Source organism: Lynx canadensis, chromosome A3, assembly GCF_007474595.2.
Source record: "Lynx canadensis isolate LIC74 chromosome A3, mLynCan4.pri.v2, whole genome shotgun sequence".
NCBI classification, from domain to species: domain Eukaryota; kingdom Metazoa; phylum Chordata; class Mammalia; order Carnivora; family Felidae; genus Lynx; species Lynx canadensis.
This window is the reverse complement of record NC_044305.1, coordinates 118,886,547-118,912,986: the sequence shown is the minus strand read 5'-3', so window position 1 is coordinate 118,912,986 and position 26,440 is coordinate 118,886,547. Positions and strand designations below refer to the sequence as shown.

The window sequence follows — 26,440 nt, the reverse complement described above, 5'->3', positions numbered from 1 at the left end:
AGGAACGTTTGGCCATTGCGGGACAGCGCCCAAGGGTCCCACCCAACACCGAGTCTTAAGGGCTGTCAAAAGCTCAGTGCAGGGGTTCAAGCCAGTAGGAAGCAGCGTCCACTGACCCACTGGGCCCACGCAGCCCTCCTCTGAGGTGGGGGCAGGTAGAACCAAGGACTATAGGGCTCCCGAGTCTTGGTGGCAGGGTCACTCAGGTCCAGAGATACGCCCCATCGGCTCCCACTCGTGTAACAGAGGAAGCCCCGTTATTGTACATCTGAGAATGAAAGTGAAGTGACCCCAGAACAATTGCACAGGGGGTCCGATGCAGGAGAATTCCAGTCTGAGCCCTGGCCTGGCATCATCTAATCCACCCGATAACTTGAGAGGGAAGTAGCAGTAGCCTCACTTTACTGATAAAGACACTGAGGCTCAGACAGGCTGAGAAAGTTGCCCAAGCTCACACAGCTTAGAAGTGACCCAGGTTTTTTTGACCCAAGCCCTAGTTTTTCCACTACATAACTTGCCTGTGGCCCATGTGGAGACTGGGGAGTAGGGATGACACGGTGCTGAAGGACCTTGTGCGCCTGAGAGGATGATCTGTGTAAAGCAACCACTTTCTGCATTCTTTCCAGACTGGAATGGACAGGTTGACTTGGCATCTACCCCTGAGGCTGCTTCTAGAATAGGACACGAAGGAGTGATGTGGACTAAGCCACTCTTCAAGGAAACCGGGGGAATGGGTTCCCAGGTCACGTGCGTGAGGTTAGGGGTCCCCACTTCCTGGGAGACCTGCTGGGGCAGGGGACAGGATGTGGGTGACAGCCCCTCGACAGACAAGATCCGGGATGGGGACCTCAGGCCAGGTGTGTATCCACAGGACAAGAGTTCTCCAACATTCCAGTGCCTCTTAGATTTGATCAAGGGACTTCATCGATCAATGGGAAATCTATTACCTCTTGAGTGGGTGAGTCAGGACCAAAAGGCAAAGACACCACTGTAGGTTCAGGTGAGGGCGAAACAGCCCTTCCCCTGGGAGCCAGTGTTTAGACACCTCCCCAGAGGATGATGTAAACAGGAAAAACCATGTGCCTGTCAGAGCATCTGTCAGCTCTCAGAGGCCTTATAAGGGCCTGCTCCTGTGACCCAAGACCAGCTGGGCCCCAAAGGGTCCCTGTGGTGGCCAAATCCGTTCCAGGATGTGGCTGAATACAAAACAAATAAATCCCAGTTGTTGGTCACACGCTGTCGCATCCCGGGGCCTGGGGGTGCCAAATGGGGCCAAGATGTCTTCTCCCTTGACAAGGACCGGGAAGCCAGAGGCCGACTGGAGTGACCGCTATATACACGTCTCTGTACATTGGCCCCGGAGGATGCTGGGAGGTGGCTCCAGTGAAGGGAGGGGAGGATGTAGATTTTCTTGGTGAACTTCAATCCATTTGGCCTGGTCCCTGCTGTGACATGTGTTGGGATTTGAACCCTGTCCCCCAGAAGACTGGTCATCCAGTTTTCATGGTCATTGGCAAGCTTAAGAGCTGGAACGAGGGGTTATTAACAAAAAGCACTTCTACACGATCCCGTAGTCAAAAGATGAACCAATAGGGGAAGGGAAAGGCTTTTTCTTCTGCTTTATTGAATAAACAATAGCCTAGAAGTGAGGGAGGGACAGGGACAGAATCGTACTTCTGATCAAAGCCCCCCAGCTCCTGGAGGGGGTTGAATTCCAAGTTCCAGTGGTTCCCCCTTGAGGCTGCCAGATCGGGTCTTTGTAGCCACATCAAAATCCCCAGAAGTGAATCCGAAAGGAGCTGAGGGAAAGCATCCCATGAGCCACCTTGAGCTGCAAATCTAAAGTACCCTCCAATTTCTGGGTTCGTAATGGCCCTGGTCTCATGTCCCTCTGTCTGAGAGATGGCCAGCTTGCAGCTGTCACAAGCCAACCCAAAGGCCTCTTTATGCTCCTTTTAGCATCACCAGAAAGCAAAGGGCGTCAGAACCTCACAGTGCCAAAACTAATGGAAAGAAACAGGAGAGATTCAAAGAAAAAGACAAGGAAGAGAGGATTCTGGCCTCTCTAATGTGCTGGGCTGTTATGGAAGAAGAGGAATTACTCTTAGTTGGGGTGGTTCCAGGTGGGGACCCTCTTTCAGAGGGTCTGCCCAAACCTCAGCCCCATAGCAGCCATGACAGAATGGAGAGCCCTGTCCCCAAGCCAGGTGGTGGGAAGAGGGGTGGACACCTGACCAGAGTCATCGGGCCAATTGGATTCTCTCTCTGGGAATCTGGAGTCAGAGCTGAGAGATACTTCTTAGGAGTGGCCGAGGGTCATTCAGAACCCAGGAGATATAAATCTGACTGCTGCGGGGAGGCCATGTTCGGCCTCGTGTCAGACAAAGCAGAGATTGCCGATTCGCATGTAGAGCAAAGTGCAGGGGAGCTGAGGTGAGAGGCAGAGACCCGAGGCACAGAGAAGAGAGAAAACATGCTGATTCCTGGCTGGGTGTTCTGAGGTGTAGCTGTCTTTGTCCTTTCTAATTGCTTTGTCAAACCATCTTGAGTGGGCATTCTTTGCTATCAAAATCACCTAGACTGTGAGACCAAGGGCAGAATAGGGCCCGGGGGGAGCAGCAGAGTTGATGCCAACTCAACACAAGGAGGGCACTCCAACAGGGCTGTTCGATCACGAAGGGGCTGCCTCCCAGGGGCATGGGATCTTTCCCGATACCGGAAGGATCCGAACAAGACTGTTAAACGCGGCCTGGGCAGTATGGAGTTGGCCAATCATCTTAAGGGTGTTTGAACCAAGATATAAGAGCGTTAAGGCCCCTTCGCCTGAAACAAGGTTTGGAAATACTCGAGCTTTCTCTGAGCTCCGCAACCAGCACCTTCACACCCCCATGCAAATCCCCAGCTCCTGGTGACCGCGGGAGTTGTTGGGACAAGGGAGCAGGATGGGCAGTGGCAAAGGCCACCACCACCAGGCAGTCCCGGAGCCCCCTGGGCTTGGGGAGAAGACACCGGTGGGCCAGGCCAGCTATACATGGGCAGCACCCACGTCCGGACCACCCACGTCATTCGCAAAGCCGGGAACGCAGCCTTGCCTTTGCTGGTTAAAACCCCACTCCCTCTCTCTGAAGGTTAGAAATTTAGGGCACCTAACTTCTCAGAAGCCCCGCTTTTGCCAATTCTGAAAGAATTGGCCAAGTATCCTGGACACTCATGACCCCCTTGGGAAGACGGAGGCTCCCCATTGGCCCTTCCTGCCCCCACCCCACAGTGGGTACCGCCACCTCCCACTTTGGAACACCTTACTTCATGAAGTCTGGAGACTTGGCCATCGCGTGCTCAAACTCTGAGAAAGACAGCATGTTGTCATTGTCCAGATCCGACTCACTCAGGACCTGGCCAGGGGTACAGGAGGAGCCAGAGAGCAGAGAGGGGCCCAGGGTGAGAAAGTGACGTGGAAACACAGGCAGAGGGGGGAGGGGTGCCTCTCACCAAGTGCGGCCACAGGCCAGGTTCTCTGCTGAGTGCCCGGCACATATCCGAGTCCCGGGACCCCCTGAGGGACAGGTGTTCTCCCCACCCTCCACCCTTGTTACTTCCCACCCCAGACAAGGGCATGAAAATTCAAGGTTATGTGCGCTGAAGTCTGGGACCTCATGGGCTGGTCTCATTGTGGAAGAGTCCCCTTGGTGCCTCTAACACAAACGTGGCAGTAGAAATGGGCACGGAGGCGAACAGGGTGGCTTCCCCCAGCCCCACCTGTCACCCAGACACAGGCAGGGGCTCTGTAGGGCAAGGGGCCCAGTCAGGTCGAGGAGGCAGTGATGACCCCTCCTGGTTTTATCTTTGCTTCTGGTTTCGACCTAGACCAAAAGCACTTGAAGGTTCTCATGGTCTTAGGACAGATTCACAAGGCTGTTTTCACGGCCTGTCACACTGGGGGCTGTCACTGTAGGACATCCGGACATTGTGTTGTGCTGGGATAATGTGGGCCAGGGGACGTTGTGATGTGTCCATCTGATACTAAGCCTCCGTTGGGCCACCTGCCTGCAGTGACTGCAGTGTGGGTGGCTCGGGCACCTGCTCTTGGGGACCCCGGAAGGGAATTGAGATTCTGGAGGAAAGACAAACACTTAGGGGGTAGTTGCCTACATCCGTGTGCCCGTCCCTCAGGACACCTCACCCCGCCTGCCACCCAGGGGCTTTGGGTGATAGCCTGGCCCAACCCAGCCCGTGTGGCCCCCGGACACACACGTGGTTCGTGACGTCGGTCAGCAGGTCCTCCGACACGTCGTCGCTGTTGAGCAGTCGGAGGACAACCTTCCGTAGGTCCTCGTCGTCAATGAAGCCGTTCTCGTTAAAATCTGCAGGGAGGAGGCAGAGCGTGAGAGGAGGGGGCCTTGCTCGGCCTCCCAGGAGTCCAGGGAGCCGTGGCCACCCAGAGCCCCGCTGTCCCAGGCGGGCCTAGAGCCTGGCCCCTGGTGACACCTGGGCGGGCGAGAGGGGAGGGCGCCACGGCAGCAGGGCCAGCTGCAGGGAGAGCAGTGCTAAATAACACGCTAGAAATAGCGACAGCACTGAGCGTTCAGTGAGCGCACGCTACCCGCTCAGACGTATCCTGAGAGCTTCACCGGTTCTCGGTCACTGGATCTACACAGTACAACCTGTTCTTGGTCTCACTACCGAAAGGACACGAGCACAGAGGCGTCAGATGTTGGCCTCCCCTGCCAGTACGTGCAAGGCGGGGACGGGGACCCAGCCGGGCTGGGCCCCGAGCCGGCCTCAGCCACCGTGCTGCGGGGAGCTCCGGCTCACAACTCACAAGGCAGTAGGTGGCTTGGTGGCTGGGGGCCGGGGACACGGAGGAGCAGGAGGACGCCTGGACTCCAGCACAGGTCCCGGGCCCTGCCCCTGCGCGGCGTGACCCGAGCGCCTGCCCCACCTGCGCCGAGGATAACGCCCGGTTTCCACTCCAGGGGGCACCCTGAGCCTTGTCAGACCTTGGGTCCTCCTTTTTGAGTTCAAAAATAGGGGTCATTCATACGAAACTAATATAACATTGTATGTCAACAACGACAGCGGAACGGGGGCATTACACCAGCTCCCCGAACACTGGACCGCCAAGGTGCGTTTAACCCGGTTTCCTACAGAGACCCCTTGGAAGGGTGTCGTTGGTCCTGTCAGTGCAGGTCTTCTCTACAGGCCCAGAGCATTCCTGCCTCCGGCCTTTGCAGAAGGCACCCCCCCGGAGAGAGGGCCCCCCCTTCTCCTCCAAGCACTGGGATGCTCTGACTCAGCCCGAGCTTGCTCTCCCTGGCCTCCCTGTGAAGTCTCCCTGACACCTCAGGCCCAGGATGGCTCCCTCCTCAAGCTCCAGCAGCTTCTCACATAGGACTTGTCCTCCTGGACTGCTGTCCTCGGCACCGGTGGCCGAGGACTGCCTTGTCTTCCCGTGGCGGTACGTGCTTCTCACCACGGCCTCACTCAGGTGTAGTGGGCGGACACGGTGGGTGCCTGCTGGGTGCCATTCCCCGGGCTCTGGCACACAGCTATACCAGACTGGTTCCTGGGGCTTCTAGTCCTGGGGTGCAGGGGAGACAGTCGGGCACCTGAGTGGCTTGGCTCCAGGGAGAGAGGAACGGGCATCCCAAGGGTTCCAAGGGTTTCCAGGTGGCCAAGTTCATGCCTGATTGGGGTTGGGGGTGTGAATGAGGAAGACTTCTTGGAGGAAGAGGCAGCAGAGAAGGACCTACAGAAACGGCCACTAGAGGAGGTGCCAGGGTCACTAGGGACAGTGGTAGAGAAGGAATAGCACCGGAGTGATCAGTCTGGGGTGAGGGGAGCAGAGGCTTGGAGGTCTGGGAGAGAGAGCCAGAGGTTAAGTGTGGAAGGTGGGCTGAACCGCATAGAGCCTTGAATGCCGAGTGAGGCAGCCCTCCTCTGGGAACCCCAGCACAGTCCCTGAACCACTTGTCAGCCATGTGTAAGTGCAGTAAACTGAGGCAGATACAGCGGCCACCGCGACAAACACAGATGTGCCAGGCAATGATCTAAGTGCTTTCTATTTACTGCATTTAATCCTCAGAACACGGATGAAGAAAGTGAGGCACGCTGAGATTAAATAACCGTACTTACTTCCCTAATCTCATTTCAGCCTCTTGCCTTAAATATCTATCTCCAGCCTGGGCTTCTCCTGCACTCCAGGCACATGTATCCATCCACGGCCCCTCCTGTCCTCCCCACTTGGAGGTATGATAGGTCCCTCAGATTCAACTGATCCCAACCCAAACTGTTGATGTGCCTCCCTCTTCCCTGTCCCCAAACCTGCTGCTCTCGGCTGTGCATTTCCTGGCAACTGGGCAACTCCACTCTTCCGGTCACTTGGCCAATGAGCTTGGAGCCATCCTGGACCACGTCTTTTCCTCACTCCCCACAGCTAAGGTGTCAGTAAACCCTTCCAGCTCCCCCCTGGAGAGACAGTGGACCCAGCCTGATGACCTCCCCATCGCACTGCCTCCACCATGGCCCAGCCATCATCACCTCTCTCCAGGATTACCCTGGCGGCACCCTAACCAGTGTGCTTCCTCTCCATCTGCCCCCCTCAGTCTGTTCTCCACTCAGCAGCCTGTGGTCCTTGTACCACATTCCTCCCTCAGCACCCCTTCTCACAGCCTCCCATCTCTAGCCAGAAGAAAGCCCGGGTCCTGACCGTGCTCCCCAAGGTTTACCCTGCCCTCACTCTGCCTCCTTGCCTTTCCCCATCAGGCAGGCACGATCCTGCCCCAGGCCCTTTGCACTGTGCTTCCCCTCCCTGGAACACTCACCCAGGGATCCTTTGGGTCTTCATTGAGATGCCACTTCTCACCAGAACCTGCCTAAAATTACGCTTCCTGTCCCTTTCCCTGCTTTATTTTTCTCCCAGCACAGAACACTGCCTAATGCATTGTATATTTCACCTATTAGCTTTATTTCTCTCCACTAGAATGTAAATTCCTGGAGGGCAGAAGGTTTTGTCTTTTTGGTGGCCACTGTGTCCTCAGCTCCGAGAACAGTGCCTGGAACAGAGTAAGGGCTCGGCGAATATTCCTTGAGTAAGTGAATGCATGAACTACCCAAGGTCACACGTTGATGAACGATGGAGACAATATTAAACCCAGGCGGTACAACTCTGCGGGCCGTCTGCGGTCTTAATCACTCATAACTGCTTTCATGGTATTCAAGTGCCCAATTTTTAGCTGGGTATACGACCATCTAAAATGAACACTACATTTCCCAGCCTCCCTTGCTGCTAGTTGTGGCCCCGCATGTTAGAGTTCTGGCCAACGAGACACGAGCAACTTCCAGGAAGTCTTTAAAGAGAAAGCATAGCCCTTTGTGACAGTGAGGCGACGCTAGGAAGGGAGGATAAAGGGACACCATGTCCCCGACATCGCTGCAGTCACTTTGCTGCACCCCGACCTTGCAGAACCCCCGGGGACCACCGCATTGGAATTCCTGCATCTGAAATAACAAGCGGCTGCCAGAGATCTGGGAAGCTGCCTTGTGTAAACCACTTGGGCTTCCCTGTCATCTGCAACCAAATTTAATCCTAACTAATGCATCATCTGGGCCTCAGTTTCCTCATCCATAACACAGAAAATAGCCGTACTTCCATACGGTGGCTGTGAAGATTAAAGATGCAACTACAGGGAAGCCATCCGGCATGGGGCTTGGACCACAGAAGACGCCCAGGACAGAAGGCGCGTATTAGATAGAGCAGAGGCTCAGTTCTATGCCACTTGATGATTGTTAAACACTAAAAACGCAAACCCCGGAAACTGTGTAACATCTCACTTTGAAGAATGAAAGCTAGAGCTATCCTGGGCCTAGAATGGAGGGGCGAGGTTGCCCATGTCCCAGGCTCCTTCAGGGTTAGAGCCCAGACTTCTGTCTGTCTTCTTTGGACAGGATATGGATATGGAAAGTACAGCTCACCACCTCCCTTCTGAAGCAGGTGGCTCTCCCCTGGCCAACTGTTTATCAGCCCCAGGAACCGGAGGCTAAGGCCTGAGACGTTCATCCAGGCTCTCCCTGTGCTGCTGTGCTGTCACCCATCGTGGGTGATGGCTGGGAGCAGGTGGAGGGGTGGAGGGACCAGCACCCGGACCAGAGGGAGTGGGCAGCCGCAGTGACATTGCACTGCTGGTCAGAAGTTCCGCAGCCTCTCCCAGAGACCCCGCAGTGTCCCCGGGCGTCCTGCTGGCCCAGGTCCCATATGCAGAGACTGCAGCAAAGTGACGTGGCTTTGGTCCCAGGCCATCTGAAAACAGAATAATTTGCTAGAGTAGAATGTAGTCCTGGACAGTTCCCCTCCTTTGGGGGTGCAAGGGCACAGCAGCCCGGGAAAGGGGTGGGGGCTGAGAGCTCTGGGCTGCTGGCCAGCCCATGCAGACTCGGCAGCCTCAGACCTGCAGCTTTGGGCCGCTCTGAGAAGGCGGGGGAGGGCCCACCTCTAATTCTTGCTGTTTCCCGACAACGGGAAGGTTAGACGGCTTGGAGAGCTGGGGCCCCGCCTTCAGGTCCCCCCAGAGCACTCTTGCCATCGTCATCTCAACCTGTCTGTCATGCTACTCCTTGCAATTTACAAAGTACTTTTACAGAAATTAGCCCATGTGGTTGAGTGAGGAAGGGCGCGCTTTCACCATTCTTTCCCAGGAGAACTGAGCCTGCCTCCCTGGCCTCTCCCGGCCCTTGGCACCGGGTCAGATCTTGGGGTGGTGTGGGAGGATCCCCCACTGGCACTCTGGCACCTGCCTGAGGGTCGTTCACATCTGATGGAAGCTGTGCTGATGGAACAGGAAGGCAGCGCTGGGGTGTTGGTCTCTGGCAGGTAAAAAGTCCCCCCAGAGGGGGCCGGGGGTGCATCTGTTAGAGGCCAGGAGTGTCCCTCAAAGCGGAAAGTGGAGCCCAGCAGGTACGTCCCCGGTGCTGGATTCTTGACGGATGGTCATTCACTCCTTCCTTCCGACTCTCAGCAGCACAATTCTCGTTCAGGGTGACACCGTGTTCGGCTTAAGATACTCAACTTTCCAGTCTCCCTTGCAGCTATACGTGGCCGTGTGACATCATTCTGGACAACACAGTATGAAGCTGCCGGGTGGGGCGTCCAAGGACACTCGTTAAAGAAGAGTCAACTTAATCTGTGCCCTTGAATGTACACTTGATTCTTATCCCTTCTCCCATCCCTTTAGCTTCCTGTCGGGAATGAAGACACAGTCTGGAGGCACAGAAACCATCTTGTGATGGTAAGGATGACAGTCCCATACAAAAGATGGCATATTAAGGGGCTTGAAGGAGCCAGACCCTTGGTTACTTCCCCCTGGCTCTGGACACCTTAATTCCAGGCTTTTTTTTTTTTTTTTTTTTTTTTTTTAACATGGACACTCTTACATATAACTGAATGCAGGCCTACCTGGTATAGTGGGTCTGAAACTCCACTGCACTTTAGAATCACCCAGGGAGCTTTACAAAAGCCTGCCCACCCACCAGGGCACACCCAACACCCTTACATCAGATCTCCGCAGCCGGGGCCCCAGCAGCCGTGGGTCTTAACACACCAGATAGTGTGCAGTGTGCAGCCACGTTGGAGAAGCAATGAGTTAGAGGAGTGTTGCCTAGATTTTAAGATGTGGAGGGACCAGCTGGGGGTCTTGTTAAAAATGTGGACCCGGCTCCAGCAGGTGCACAGAGGGGCTGGAGATGCTGCGTCCCTAACAGGCGTCCTGGAGATTTTGATGTTGCTGGTGCATGGACCACAAGTGGAGTACCAAGGCGTCAGTCAGAGCATCGAGTTAGGTCTCTGGACTTTGGCTACCAAGGGTCACCACGGCATCACCACCACCACCTTCTCCTTTTTTGTCTCCTCTTCCTTTTTATTCCTCCCCTTCTGCCTTCGGTGCTGCCATTACCACCTCAATGTACTGAGCCGCTACCTCGAGCCGAGCACCGGGCTCCGAGATTCACTTGTCCCATCCCTAATCCTGCTGACAGCTCTGTAAGGCGACAGATCTTCTGAGCCCAGAGAGAATTCAGATTTGTCTGGGTATATCTGATGAAGCCTTGGAGTTTATGAGTCCCCAGGCATCTATTTGCACAGCTGATTTGCATGAAGGCTTTGCGCTTTTTTGTTTTTGTACTTGAGCTCAAGGAGGAAGGAAACCCCTTAAGGGGGCCTGGAGAGAGGGGCTGGAGGAAGATACAAGGACAGGGTGGGGGACAGGTGGTATCTGACCCCTGATCTGACCCGAGGCACTCAGTCTGACCTCCTGGGAGTGAGGACATCCTCCCTACTTCTGAGCTGAACACAGTTTAGCTCCTGTGCCTTGAAGCTTAAAGAGAACCTGCTGTTCTTGTAGCTCCCTGAAGGCTTGGGTGTTTTTGTTTGTTTAGCTCTGGAAACCATGGAAAGACAGCTGAGGCAGACATCTTTGGGAACATCTGCTCTGCCTACACTTTGCCATCTCTGAGAAGTGTCCCCACCCCCAGCAACAGGGCTCTAGAGCTAGGTTTATTTATGTGACTCTGCATCGTTTTGGCTGTGGTTGATTGGACAAGGCTGTTTACTCAACCTGGGGGCAGCAAGACCATTGGTTTGGCTGAGCCATCAGTATCTCCTGAGAAGATGGGGGACCAGTGTTCATCTTTGGCCCATAGGCACAGAAGCATAAAAGTCTGCAGAAAGAGAAATTGCACAGGGAGAAGCAGAGTTGAGAGACCAGGGAACCACAGAGAGAAAAGAAGAAAGTAGCTGCCTCACTTCCTGGCCGCTTGCCAGCTGCATCCCCGGGAGGCTGCTTCAGTTCTACCGTGGGCTCCATGCCGTTCCTGATGGACAAGCTCTAGTGCCCCCCTCCCCCCCCATGACCTGCACCTCTTGGTGTTTGTGCATATATAACCCCCACATCCCTTTGGTGGCTTATAACTAACCAACAGAATTTGGCAACAGTGATGGGATATTCCTTCCGTGATTACAATATTGTGTAAGACTCTACCTTAGCAGCACACTGGCTCCAGAGGCTCCAGAGGCAGCCTCCAGCCCATAGCCAGTGGAAACCAGGGCTCTAAGTTCCACAGATATGAGGAAATGCATTTGCCAACAACCAGGGTAGGCTTGTAAGTGAATTCCTCCCCAGTCAAATGCAGCCCAGACAGAGCCTTGATTGAAGCCTTGCAGAATCCTAAGAGAGGACACGGAGAAGCTGCGCCAGACTCCTAGCCCACAGAAACTGTGAGATTATAAATGTGTTACCTAAATCCACTAGGTTTGTGGATATACTGGCTCCAATATACTCCTGTCCCTCATCAGCTGCCTTTCACACAGGTAAGTCCCTGATACTTGCAACCCAAAGACTCTTGGCTAATATGAGAGCACTCAGCCTGGGCCGGTGCTCTGCATCGGGTAGAGCTGTCCATCCAGGAGAGTACGGACAGGAGGCGGAAGAGGCTAGGGACAGCACAGCAAGTGCCATGCGGCACAAGTCCTGACACAGAGGGGGCAGCAACTAGTGGGCTAGACTTCCCCGCGGAGCCCCAGAAGTACTTGGGGTAAAGAAGGAGGAAGACTAGTGAACAGGTGGGAGCCACTGAGCCAACCAAATCTGGGTATGTGATTTCATTTGCACTTAACCCTGCTTGAAGTTCACTGTAAATGCATGTCTTGTGTCAAACTTAGGACATGTGGGGCCATTACTTCTTCGGATATCTTTTCTTTCCCATTAATTCTTTCCTTCCGAGATTCCAGTTGAATATATATTAGATCTTCCTATTGTCCTTCATGTTTCTGAAGCTCGGTTTCCTTTTTCTCTCAATGTATTTTTCTTCTATTCTTCAGATTAGATTATTTCCATTGAACTATCTTCAGGTTTCTGACTCTTCCTTCTGTCATCTCAGTTTTCCTATTAAGTCCATTCAGTGAATTTTTAATTTTATTTTTTATTTAAAAAATTTTCAATGCTTTTGTTTTGGAGAGAGAGACAGAGACAGAGTGCAAACAGGGGAGGAGCAGAGAGAGAGAGGGAGACATAGAATCCAAAGCAGGCTCCAGGCTCTGAGCTGTCGGCACAGAGCCTGACGTGGAGCTCGGACCCGTGAACTGTGAGATCATGACCTGAGCTGAAGTCAGATGCTCAGCTGACTGAGGCACACAGGTGCCCCATGAATTTTTATTTTAGATATATATTTTATTTTTCACTTTTATGTTTTCCATTTGATTCTTATAGTTTCTACTTCTCTGTTGAGAATCCCTACTATTTCTTTCATTATGAATTTCTTTTATATCACTGACCAAGGTTTAGTACCTGTTTTAAGACACTTATCAGCTAATTCCAACATCTGGGTCATGCCAGAGTCAGGCTCCATTCTTGAGAAAATATCAATTTTTCTTTATTTTATAATTGTATATTGAATAATTTTGTATTATACCTTGGACATTTCTGGTTTTCTAAAATTTTTGTATGTTGAATAATTGTGGATTATATTTTAGACATTATGAATGATTTATTCTAAAAACTCTGGATTCTGTTATATTCTTCCAAAGAGTGTTGATTTTTTTTTTTTTTAATTCTATCAGGAAATTGACTGGACTTAAACTGCAAACCCCGTCACCCAGGGACCTTGTTAAATGCAGTGGCTGCTAAAATCTCAGTTCTGTTATCCTTACCTGAGCTGCTTTGAGTTTGCCTTGCATATGTGGTTTAGAGGTCCTTTCTCTCGCTTTCGTTCATGAACTCTCCCTATTTGCACTTTCCAGGGGAAAAGTGCCCCAAACTTTCTGATTCTTCAAGTCAGAAAAAATTTAGGGTTTCTATCAGTCCTGCATGATGCCCCTCACTGAAGCCCACCTTTAGGCTAAAGAAATTTGAAAAGAGTGAGGGAGAGGACCATCCAGTACCATTTCCTCCTTCCAAGTGTCAACTCTCTGCCTCTGGTAACTTTCTAGTGCCATCAGGTAGTTGATTTTTATATGTAGTTTTTGAGTTTATAGATGCTATCTGTGGAAGTGACAGTATGGTAGGAACTTACTCAGCTATTCTCAACAGGAGAATCTGTGACTTCATTGGAGTTTATTGGATACTAAGCCTGAGGACATAGGAGATACAAAAATATCACTGAGTACTTTTTATAGGTGAGAAACCTGAGCCCTCACAGGTCCATCAGGCTTAAAACTCCTCCTCCACCCCATTTTATCCAAGTCCACTTGGGCAAAGCAAGAATAAGACGGTGTCCACTGTGTGGAGACAAGGAGGACCTGGCAGGAAAGAGAAACAGGGGAAATGCCAAACTGCCCCATCCTGAATGTTCAAGTCCTTTGGGACCAAGGAGTTGCCACAATGAGCTTAAAGCCTTGCACACGGTCTGTTTGAAGACTTCTCAGATTTCTCTGTTTCTTTCCTTTTAACTTCTCTTGAGAATTCCAGCCATCTCAGTTGTGCTAAAGGCACATAAGTCTGCTGACAAGCAGAACTCTGGCAGTGCTTTATGGCTACCCCAGACAAAACCAGAGACCAAAAAAATGTCATAGGACCTCAGAGATGATCTTTCTCAAACACCTCGTTTTAAAGCCGATGAAACTGAGGCCTAGAAAGGTGAAGGGATTTGCCCAATACTTCCCAGCCATTCAGTGGCTGAGCTAGTTCTGGTGTTCAAATCTCTTAATTTCTGCCAAACAAGCATTAGCTCCTTCATACCCATATGTAGTCCTCAATCTCTCTCTCTCTCTTTCTCTGGCCTGTCCACACTGCTACCATGAAATATCAACACCAATGACTCCGTTTGACTCTGTGGCATGGAGGGAAGGGCATCCATCTATCCATTGAAGTAGTAATTCACAACCATGTTATAGTACTCAGGAAAGATGATAATACCCATAAACGCCCGAGTGAATCCCAATGAACATCATCCCACCAATGAATTGAGGTTGATGGATTCCAGATTGATGTATACTCTATGGTGCTTCCCCCCCACCACCACTTAGTCACCCACCGTAGATTCGAAAGGCATACTCGATCTTCAGGCTGGGGCAAGCCTGCTCACTGAAAACAGATGCCATACCCAGGACATCCTCAAAGGAGAACACATCATCGTGGGAGAACACTTTGCAGATTCGGTCTCTGAAAGGGTTGACCTGCAGGGAAGGAGGAAGAGGAGTGAGGAGGTCTGTCGGGATCAGGTTCATGCCTCCCTGGCCCTCACATATCTATCACAAGCACAGCAAATTCCTCTTGGGCACCGTCCTCCACTTTCTGTTTGCCTAATTCATTTCCACTTACCTGGGCTCCTTTCCCCCAGTTGCTCAGTGGCCCGGTCCTGGCTGTTCTAAACTCTCCTTGCCTGCTGCCAGGTCTTATCAGATCCCAACTTTGCTGTAGTGTTCTAAAAGGACCCCGATCCCTCCCCTCAACCGACCCAGATTCTTTTTCCTTAGATGCACCTCAGCCAAGAAAGCTATTTGATTCTTTCTGTGAGTTCACATAGTAGATCTGAACGGCCAACTGTGCCCAATTTTTAATTAGTTGAAACAAATCTCTGGTTGATTGTTCTAGTCACTGACAAGATACCTCTTCAAGGCTCCAAGCTGCATGCAAATGGATTAGTTCCTCTGCCTCAAGCACCCAATGGGCCTATTACCTCCCTCAAGGACAGTTGAGCCCCAGCCCCAGCCTGTATGCTTGTTGAACTCTCCTTAGGGTTTTCCCAGCAACAGCCAATGCGTACCCATCTGGTTTTGATTTCCCCATTTACAACACATGAAAATTTCTTTTTCATTTCTTTTGAACTGAGCTACACGTTGAAATCTATGGTTTAGGGGCCCCTGGGTGGCTCAGTCGGTGAAGCATCTGACTTCGGCTCAGGTCATGATCTCACGGTTCGTGAGTTCGAGCCCCGCGTCGGGCTCTGTGCTGACAGCCAGGAGCCTGGAGCCTGCTTCTGTTTCTGGGTCTCCCTCTCTCTCTGCCCCTCCCCCATTCGCTCTGTCTCTCTCTGCCTTTCAAAAATGAATGAATGTAAAAAAAAAAATCTATGGTTTAGTTTTATTTGGTATTCCTATGTATTTGAGATGAGAGGGAGAACGTTCTGTGTCACCTCAGGTGGCCATGGAGCTCTCAAGCTTTTGTGAGCAAGCGAGGTATCTAAAGTCCTTGGTAAGAACATGAATTGTGAGCTCCCACCCTCAGATATCCCATTTTAGAAAGCCTGGGATGTAGCCCAGCATTATGGATGGATTGTGTCTTCCCCTAAATTCGTATGTTGAAGTCTTAACCCCCAGTATCTCAGAAAGTCACCTCACTTGGAAACAGGGTCTTATAGATATAATTAGTTAAGATGAGGGCATATGAACTAGGGTGGGCCCCTAATCCAATATGACTTGTGTCCTCAGTAAAAGGGGAAATTTGGACACAGAGACACACACTCGAGGAGACCACCATGTGCAGAGGAAGGCAGATATTGGGGTGACGCATCTACAAGTCAAGGAATGCCGGACATTGCCAGCACGCCACCAGAAGTCAGGAGAAAGGCATGGGACAGATTTTTCCTCACAGTCCTCTGAAAAAACACACGCTGCAGATACTTTGATCTCAGCCTTCTAGCCTCTAGAACTGGGAGACAATAAACTTCTATTGTTCAAGCCACACAGTTGTGGTACTTTGTCACGGCAGCTTTAGCAAACTACCGTATCTAGGAAAATGCGTTGTGAATAAGGTCCCTAGGTGACAGGGTTGGTCCCACATGTATATACGTACGTATGTCCCAGGAGCGACCAGGGGCCAGGAGAATCCGGAGAATCCCGGCTACCTTGCTAGAACCTCCAAACAAACTCCTGCAGTGTCTGCTTCCTTCACCCTTTCACTGCAACACCCCCACTCCCTGAAAAGCGTATTGCGATGGCCTCGGATGGATGCCGATAAGGGCTCTCCACTGTGATGTGTTCCAGGTCACGTGTATGTAGCTAAGTGGCTTCACAAATTACTTTGCCAAATTTTAACTCAATTAACCCTTGCAAATGGTGGCTTAACAAGATTCCTGCAAAGAAATGACAATCCAAGATAATTCTTATAATGCGAGTGTGGTGATCAAACCAGAAAATGTCAGAGCAGAACCTCTGCTACTCAAAATACAAGTCCCTCGTTATTTGGTCGCTGAAACGGTGAGAATCGAGCCAGACATAACTGAAGTCCCGGCTTCAATTCTCATTTCCTGTGCTCAGACAGGGGCAAGGCAGAGCAGCAAGGATTGAGCCTAAACATTTATCCAGCCAGGGAGTGAGATACCAATCTTCCCTTCCCTGGGGGCCCACCTTCAGGACTTGGCTTTTCTGGGAGTGATGGGGGAGGGGAGATGGTTGCCAGGAAGCCAATCCACTCCCTCTTAGATCCACGTCACGTGACTGTTACACACACACACACACACACACACACACACACACACACACCTTACACCTTGTCTTATAAAGAAGATTGGGAAGGAGACGGTGTGGTAGTGGGGGAAGGGGGGAGGTGGCCAGAATAGGACATAGAACGCAATGTGTTGACTGCAAAGACTTTCGGAAGACGTGGGGAAAATATTGCTGAAGATGTAGCGAAATAAGCATTAGAACAAATTTCACACTGTGGGAAGTTTGCTAAGTAGTTGAAGGAAAGTACGGATGTTTCTAACATGGTTTTCCTAGATTCGGTTTCAATAATGAAATACATAAAGAACTACATTTCTGTGAGCCACTAACGGAAAGAGGCGATATTGACTGAACAGTACATTACTTCTTTAATGAAAACACCAGTGATGGGAAAAACCGTCTGAGCGCAGTCACTGATGGAGTGGCTGCTCCGTGATGAAAAGGATTCTGGGTAAGGGTTCAGGGATGGCCACATGCAAAACCGATGCCCTGCAAAACTTCCTGCAGGCTACCACAGTCAAGAGGTTAAGTCTGGGAGTACACAAAGTGCTACAGGATGCATCGGTGTGGTTCGTTTTTTTGAAAAGAGGTTAAAACACAGTAAAACATACACCGTGATTTTTGATCAGAAGGGAAGTGGCTTTGAAAATCTTTTGAACCACATAGAGGTTTGCTGGCCATCTCCTGGCAGAACACTTAAAATAGCCATCAAACTTTAAGAGGAATTATATGTGTTTCTTGTACAAAAAGGCAAACATTCCAAATTCGCTGAGCGTTTTATGATGACAAGGGATTGTTGGCAGATATCCACCGAAAAATGAGCTCAAATTCTTCTGAATCTTCAAGGTAGAGGTGACTCATTTTAACAGTGAGTGAGAAAAGTCCTTGCTTTTCCAAAAAAACTCCTGCTTTGGAGAGAATGTTTTGAACATCAGATTTTTGTTGTTGAAAACATGCGGAATCACCTAAAATAATGCTTCTATCTGTGTACTCGAACATGTTAGAAACAGACTTTTCTAATCTGTTTGAAAACCATCCAAATGGAAAGTGTCAGTGGATTTCGGGTCCATTTGTTAAAAATATAAAAATGCAATGTTTTCCAATTAGCTTCTAAGAGCCACTGACTGGCATAAGGGAAGATGGACATCTACTAGCTTAATTTCAATAAAAGGCCTTTAATTGGTGGATGGGATTGAAAATGAGTGCCATAATTTAATACAGGCGGCCAATGATACATTTCTTCTCTTTGGATCAGCTGTGACAGCCACTAAAAATAAACTCAACTAGAACCAGACCCCCAAATGATTCCATCTCCAAGTGTTAAAGCAAGATTTTAAAGAATAATGAAGCTTATCCAACCACGTTGCTTGCCCTCACCCCATGATTATTAATTATAAGCAAACAATACAGTTATGAGAGGAGGAAATTTTGTTGTACAAATGAAAGGGGCATTTGTTTTTAAGATATTTTATGTTTATTTCGTTGATAGAATAATTAGCTTTTAAATTTTTTAAATTTTTTATGTTTATTTTTGAGAGAGAGAGAGAAAGACAGAGCATGAGTGGGGGAGGGGCAGAGAGAGAGGGAGACACAGAATCCGAAGCAGCCTCCAGTCTCCGAGCTGTCGGCACAGAGCCCGACGCAGGGCTTGAATTCACAGACCGCGAGATCATGACCTGAGCCCAAGTTGGACGCCTGACTGACTGAGCCATCCAGGCGCCCTTAGCTTTTAAATTTTTTGTTTTGCATGTTTCTGTTGTAACATACTGGTGTCATAGTAAAGGCATAGGGTTGGGATACACACATATTACGGGTGTGCAACCCCATTTTTTAAGTGCTGGGGAGGCATGATTAAAAATAGCTAGTGAGGGGCGCCTGGGTGGCGCAGTCGGTTAAGCGTCCGACTTCAGCCAGGTCACGATCTCGCGGTCCGTGAGTTCGAGCCCCGCGTCAGGCTCTGGGCTGATGGCTCAGAGACTGGAGCCCGTTTCGATTCTGTGTCTCCCTCTCTCTCTGCCCCTCCCCCGTTCATGCTCTGTCTCTCTCTGTCCCAAAAATAAATAAACGTTGAAAAAAAAAAAATTAAAAAAAAAAAAAATAGCTAGTGATCTCTGGTCTAGTCTAATCCCCTCATAAATCATGGACGTGGAAAAGAGTCCCCAGAGTTGAGGGAGTGACTTACCCAAGGTCACTCAGCCTAGGACCCAATTCTGAGTCCAGCACTGTTTCCACTATGGGCCCCTGTGGCAAATAAACATAAAAGAAAAGGTAACGACGAGGCAGAACATGTGACCTTTAAAACATAAAAGTCCTTGCAACTAGAACCTCTTAAAAGTCTTACTTTAATATAACACACACACACACACACACACACACACACACAGTTTTGACACAGAATGCCAAATGGAGGCTAGCCTGAAGTCAAAGTCATGGCACCTGCCTGTGAGAGCTCCACGTCTTGCCGGCTAGCCGGGAGGGGCCATGGTGGCCGTCCCGTTAGCAGCCCTGGAGGAGGACAGTGAGAGCAAACACGGTGGAGCCGACAGGAGGTGAAGTCAACAGGGAGCTGGCAGGCTGGGGCGTGGTGGAGGTGCCAGAGTGAGGGGTGGGGGATGCTGTTCCAGAGAGGATGGCAGGGCAGATGACACACAGGGCCAGGCGTCACCAGAGCTGTTTCTGGGCCCTGAGGCCAACGGGTGGCTGGTACGTCCTCTGCGAGACCCGGCGGGCACCTGCCAGGAGGGTGTCCCTGGCCTGTCTCTGTTCCAGCAATGGCAGCTTCCCCCTCTCCCAGGTTCCCTGCCTCATCCCTTCCCAGGGATGATCCCAGGGCACAGACTTCCCCTGTGGCGACATGTCCTCAGCACGCCTGCAGCTCTATGCAAAGGGATGCTCTTAGTGCTGCAGGGATGGTTTCTGAGGGTCCAGGAGAGGCCCATACCTCTCCCTGCTCTCCACCCTGAGCTGAGCGCCAGTTCAGCCGGCGTCCTTGGGTCCAGCCCAGCCACCAGCAGACAGAACAGCTGGGAAGAGGCAGGAGAGGAGCAAGCCTCTTGAGTGATCATAGTTCCAGTTTACTGTGCTTCAGATTTGTGTTGCTATTACTTTAAAAGTCTGAAATCTGAACCAATGAATCTTGGGATCTATCTAGAGAGTTGCAGTCTGTATTAAATTTCACACTCATTTAGAAGCCGCCAATACTCCCAAGGAGGAAGAAGATGACATTTGACAAAGCAACGCCTTCGTTTCAAGAATAACACGTACCCCAGTGCGAAGGCCTTCTGAACAAGGGAATATAAACATGTCAGCATAGATATTTATACAGGTAACTCAGTAGTGCGATCTCCATCGATGCATGACAAAACTAAAAAAGATGAAAATAAACCCCCAATGCTGGGGATTTTTTTTTTTTTGGGAAACAGAAACTACAGTTTGTTGACAATAAAAAGATTGCAGTCCTTGCCAAAAAAACTAAAAATTTTTAAAAGATCTTCTCAAAGTTATTGAACAAGAGATTTGATTTGAAGATGAAAATCAGAAGGAAAATATTTGGACTTAGTTTAAAAATATCTCCTCACCATTTCTCCAAGTAGCACACAGTCAAAAGGAGCTTTTTATCGTTGCTGGAAAAAATTCACACAAAAATACGCTAGTGACTCAACAGTGACGTCACTGATGAAGTTTTATTTTCAAGAGCTTGTTTTTTAGGGGGAGAAAAAGATCAAATAGTAGTATTTCATGTAGAACTTCTCATGGCTAATTAAACTTTCTTAATTTTTGGTGTCTGTTGGTTTTGAATAAGGCTTCATTTTTGTTCATTTTGCCTGCTATCAATACTTGTTAAAAGTACCCGATGAATGTGTGTAGTTTTTAGATTTTAAACAGATGTAAAGCATGTGTCAAGGAAGGGAGTAGAGGGAGGTGTCTGCTGGGAGGGGTACAGAAGATGCCAGTCCCTTCTGGGTCTTGTGTGGAGGCCTGAGGTTACTGACACAGACTCCTCATATCTGTGCAAGATTGGGTGAGCAAACACCAAGTCCCAGGAGAAGGGTGTAACAAATCTTTTGTATTTTAGTGCCTTTAAAAACTTCCCTTAGGGGCATCTGGGTGGCTCAGTCGGTTGGGCGCCCGACTTTGGCTCAGGTCATGATCTCACGGTTCACAAGTTCAAGCCGCGCGTTGGGTTCTGTGCTGATGGCTCAGAGCCTGGGGCCTGCTTCGGATTCTGTGTCCCCCTCTCTCTCCACCCCACTCTTGCATGCGCTCTTGTCTCTCTCTGTCTTTCAAAAGTGAATAAACATTTAAAAAAAATTTTTTTAGATTCCCTCAGATAAACCAGATTTATGGAGTAGATATTGATTCTTCCCAAATTGATCTGCAGAGTTAATGCAATGTTAGTTAAAATCTTCCAGCTGGGGTTTTTGTAGAAATTGACAAGCTGATTCTAAACTTTATGTGGAAATGCAAAAGATGAATAACAGCCAAAACATTTCTGAAGAAGAGGAAGAAGGTTGAAGCACTTATATGAATCAAGATCTTGCTATAGCTTTAGTAATCAATACAGTGTGGTACTGGTACAAGGAGAGACAGACCAATGGCCATAACAAAAATTGTGGAAACAGACGCACACATATTGGGCTACTTGATTTATCACAAAGATCACACGGCTACAGAGTGGGAGAAAGGAGAGTCTATTCAATAATCGGCGCTGGGTTGATTTCTACCTCACACCATACGCAAAAGTCAATTCCAGATTGATCATAGATCTAATGCGGAAAACCAATAGTAAAACTTGGAGACAAAAGCAGAAGAACGTTTTCATAACCTTGAGGCAAAAATTCTTTACCAATATACAAAAAGCATTAATCAGGAGGGGGAAAAAAATCCATGAATTGGAGTATATTAAAATCAAGAATTTATGTTATTCAAAAGACATCATTAAAAGGGCAAAAAGGTAAGCCACAGCAAGTGATAGGTACTTCAACAGGTGACTGGATAAACAAAGTCTAGATTATCCATACATGAGACTACTTCTTAGCAATAGATAGGAGCTAACTAGTCAATTCCTGCATGTCGATTCTGTTAGTCAACTCTGTTGCATGTTGATTCGTGCAACAACGTAGACAATTCTTAGATGTGTTTTGCTAAGTAAAAGAAGTCGGATCCAAAAGACTATGCAAAAATAAATAAATAAATAAATAAATAAAGTCGGTTAAGCGTCCGACTTCAGCCAGGTCACGATCTCGCGGTCCGTGAGTTCGAGCCCCGCGTCAGGCTCTGGGCTGATGGCTCGGAGCCTGGAGCCTGTTTCTGATTCTGTGTCTCCCTCTCTCTCTGCCCCTCCCCTGTTCATGCTCTGTCTCTCTCTGTCCCAAAAATAAATAAAAAACGTTGAAAAAAAAAAAAGACTATGCATCGTGTAAGTCCATTTGTATGACATCCGGGAAAATGCAAAACTATAGGGATGGAAAACAGATGAGTGGTTGTCAGTAGTTGGGGGAGGGAATGGAGTTAACTACAAAGGGGCCTCACAAGGAAATTTTTCAGGTGATGGAATTGTTCTGTATGGTGGTATTACAGGGGCAGGTCCACACCCCTATGCATTTGTTTAAACCCATAGAACCATACCCCACAATGGGTGAAGTTTATAGGATGTGAACAAAAAATTTAAAAAGTTTTAAAGACCCGGGATGCTAGTAAACCTAGAATGACATGGAGACCACGATAAGTGAAAGTAACTGTATTACAAGTGTATGACAAAACCTCACCAAAAGGAATTGGGAGGGAGGGGCTGACCAAATGACTTCGGGAAATGGTGGTTTGACCGAGTACATAAGTCTAAAAAAAAAAAAAAACAAACCCACAAACCAACACTGTGCTCTAGCTAGCAAATTTTTTTCACACGGCGGGGAGGGTTAACCATTCTGAAACTACATGGATACTGGGGTTGAGCAAACAGGTAAATAAATAACAGATAGTAGGACCCAAGTTTCTCACTGTCAAAAGAAGTTACAAATAAGCAAGAGGGGAAGTCTGGGTGTGGTGCTGGGTTAGTCAGAGAAATCAGTATGAATTCATGGGTATCTGTATATATATACATATACAGAAATAGTAGTGTGTGGTATATATGAGTTAATATACATATGTGTATTTTCTAGCTCCATCTACTGAGTAACTTTACAGTGGAGAAACCTAGAAACAACACCTTGATTACGTGTTCAAGGTTAACATTACCAGTAATAGGTCATGTTGATATTATGTCTTCCCTGATACGCTGTGACGAGAAGGGCACTTCACCTCTGTGGTATTAGTTGCACAAATCCATAACCCCCGTCTAATCAAGAGAACATAGGTGACGGACCCAAGCTGAGGGAGGTTCTACTAAAACACCTGGCCGGCGCTCTCCAAAAAATCATGAAAGACAAGACTGAGAATCTGTCACAGATGAGGGGAGACTGAAGGCAGTGTGGGAGCCTGGAGTGGCTACTGGAACAGATAAAGGACATAAATGAGAAACCTGGTAAAATGTAAATAAAGTTTGTCATTAGTTAGCCACGTCTCACCAATTTTAATTTATCATTAGGGTGGAATACATACATATAGGGGAACAAAGATAAAAAAGAAACTAGGCAATCCAAAATATAGGGAGCAATAGCTTTAACTCTGAGAGAAAGAAAGAAAAAAAGGCTCTCATCCTATTATTCTATACCCAACAAAAATATCCTTCAAACTTAAAGGCGAAAGACTTGTCCTTCCTAGGCAAACAAAAGCAGAGAGAATTCATCCGCAGACCAGAGCTACAAAAAGATTAAAGGAAGTCCTTCAGGAAGAAGGAAAACAGCAGAAGGAAACTTGGATCTACACAAAGGAATGAAGAACACCAGAAATGATAAATATGTGAGTAAATATAAAAGAACTTTTTCTCATTTTAAATCCTTTTCAGGGCTCCTGGGTGGCTCAGTCGGTCCGACTTCGGCTCAGGTCATGATCTCACGGTTCATGAGTTCAAGCCCTGTGTCGGGCTCTGTGCTGACAGCTCGGAGCCTGGAGCTGCTTCAGATTCTGTGTCTCCCTCTCTCTCTGCCCCTCCCCTGTTCATGCTCTGTCTCTCTCTCTCAAAAATAAATAAACACCATACAGAGAAAGACAGATACCATATGCTTTCACTCTTACGTGGATCCTGAGAAACTTAACAGAAGACCATGGGGGAGGGGAAGAAAAAAAAAAGTTAGAGAGGGAGGGAGCCAAACCATAAGAGACTCTTAAATACAGAGAACAAACTGAGGGTTGATGGGGGGTGGGGTAGAGGGGAAAGTGGGTGATGGGCACTGAGGAGGGCACCTGTTGGGATGAGCACTGGGTATTGTATGGAAACCAATTTGACAATAAATTTCATACAAATAAATAAATAAACAAACAAACAAACAAACACCAAAAAAATATTTAAATCCTTTTCAAAGAGACATATCCATATATATAGCTAGAGATTTCAATATCCTTCTGTCAATAGTTGGTAGAACAATAGACCAAAAAATCATTAAGGATATAAAAGGCTATCAACCAACTTGTGTTACTCAACATTTTACAGAGCACTCCACCTTACACAGTACAATACACATTTTTCTCAAGTGCACTTGGCACATTTACCAAGATAGATCACATTTTAGGTTATAAAGGAAGTCTCAATAAATTTTAAAAGATTTAAATCATACAGAATATGATCTCTGACCGCAACAAAATTAAATTAGAAATCAGTAACAGAAAGATATCTTGAAAACCCCCAAAGTCAAAGAAATCACAAGGGAATTCAGAAAATGATTTGATCTAAATGAAAATGAAGACACAATATATCAATACCTGTGGTATTTGGTACAAGCACTGTGTACAAGGAAATTAACAGCATTTGATGTTTATATCAGAAAATAAAGGACTTAAATATCCATGTAAATGGGATAAAAAGGCCCTTCACCCAAGAGTCGGAGTTGGTCACTGGAGGAAAAGGGAGTCAGAGATTCCAGGTCTATCAGGTGGAGCCCATTCTAACCCCGTGCTCCTGGGCTACTTGCCCCAAGAAGGTGGCCGCTGAGGACATGAAGGAGCTTGTCACCAGAGGCAGTGCTTGGAAGCCACGAGTGGATAGAGCTTCTGGGCTGGACTGAGAATGGACAAGTTGGATGTCCCTTCACAGACGGCTTCTCTTCCTTCCATCCCATTGCCCCGGAGGAATTCCTAGATCTGGGTCTGAACCGGGTCACCCTTCAGCACGAGAGTAACTCTGCCAGCAGGTGGCAGTATTGAGTTGAAGTTGTTCGGTCAGCTCTCAAACCCAGCACGGGTGAGCACCTACTGTGTGCAAGTCACTGATCTGGGCTGTGCCTATCTCGCAGGCAGATGGCAGGATACACATCACCACTCTGTTTTACAAAGAGAGGAAAGCCCAGGGAAGAAGAATTCACACTCCTAATTCAATGCTCTGTCTGCACCGCTGCTCTTGACTCCATGGGGTATTTAATTTTTTTTCCAAGACAATATCTCACATTCATATTTCTGCACACACAAAGCAGGTGGGGTTTGAGGCATTACCCTGAGTCCCAGGCCCCTGATAGTCGGCAGTCGATCAGAGAACAAACCAGTAGAGCTTGAGGATATGGCTTCTCAGCTAGGGACACAAAGGCACAAAGCTCGTGACCTGAACTTCAAGTCCTTGGAGCAAATGCATAAGGTGAGTCACCGCACAGTGGGCACTGAGCAAGTTCCGGGACCCCCCAAGTGATGGAGATGCCACCTCTGTCCTTTATGGGACTCAACCCAGGCACTCAAATAAGTCCGTTCAGAAACAGCGGGGGCGGGGGATAGAAGTATCTGAATCAAGTACAAGTAAAATGACAAGAGCCTGGACAGAGTAGTGTTGCTACAAGGTAGGATAGACAAAGGGCCCGGAAAGAGAAACCAGCCAGGAGACAGAGAAGGGACAGGAGCCAAGGCCACATCAGGCAGGGAGCAAGATATGGTGGGACTCTGGGGCGGGGATGAGGAAACCAGGCCAGGCAGCAGGGTCCCCTTCCTTCTCCCCATGGCCTGAAGCCCCTCCCTCCCCTTCCAGCCGGGCCAGGTTTCAGCCGGATGGATAAAAATGTTCTGTAGGAGAGAGCAACCGTGGGGCTTAACCTGGACCCTCCAGCCTCTCAAAGGCCCAGACTGGTCTGTATGATCCTCACCAGGTGGAGAGCAGCCTGACATTTCCATTTAAGGGGAGTCGGGGACAGAGAGCGTGAGGGATGGGCAATGCGCTTAGGTGAACGCACTCTTAAGTTGGCCAGGACTTTGTTTATAAAAAAGGGACAGTCTCTGCATTTTAGATGTTCAACCTTCCTGAAGTCTAAAAACAGAGAGGCCCGTATGGGAGCTGTCTCCTAGTGACAGATGGGTTGGCAGGGACAGGCTGAGGATGTGTCCTGCCGGCAGCTGGAGGCAGATCACTGGAGGAACAAACAGGGGAGAAAGGCAGTAAAAAAATGCTCAATATTATTAAACATCCATGGGACCACGTGGCTTAAACCTGGCTCAGGCCCACCAGCCCCGTCTCTCCCCAGATTTCAGGCCCACAGGTACCTGCCACTGCCCCGAGGAACCTTCCAGAAGAGCTACCTGCCACCCCAGAGGAGTTCGGTGAACTGCATTGTTTTGGGGGTGGCCCAGGGGCCTGGCATCGTGCTGTGGGGCACTCGAGGTGGGGAACGGAAGGAGCACAGGCTCCGGAGTCAGACTGACTCTAAAAAGCCAGTAGAATAATTTTGTTTGACATCTGTAAGATTTTGGTATCTTGCAGCTTCTGAGGTTTATACAATCTCAAGTGCAACTTGCCCAAGCAAGAAAGGAAAAAAAAAAAGGGGGGGGGGAGCCAAAAAGACCAGTTGTCCCTCACTGGTTTACCAACACCTATTACAGGAAAGACGGACTTAGCCATCTTATAGATGAATGTCTATTCACATCCGTACATCCCGCCACCTCCTT

The 26,440-nt window shown here is 48.9% G+C and overlaps 1 protein-coding gene across 1 annotated transcript in view; it reads right to left on the bottom strand.

Annotated features, from left to right (window-relative positions):
• Positions 1–1,655: 1,655 nt before the first annotated feature.
• CIB4 (calcium and integrin binding family member 4) overlaps positions 1,656–26,440 on the bottom strand; it is a 50,879-nt gene continuing 26,094 nt past the window's right edge. Inside the window, exons 4-7 of the mRNA XM_030311483.1 lie at positions 14,017–14,158; positions 4,252–4,361; positions 3,304–3,392; positions 1,656–1,799 (exon numbers count right to left, since the gene is read on the bottom strand). Coding sequence (XP_030167343.1) covers positions 1,769–1,799; positions 3,304–3,392; positions 4,252–4,361; positions 14,017–14,158 — 372 coding nt within the window. The 3' untranslated portion in view covers positions 1,656–1,768. The remainder of the gene's footprint in view (positions 1,800–3,303; positions 3,393–4,251; positions 4,362–14,016; positions 14,159–26,440) is intronic.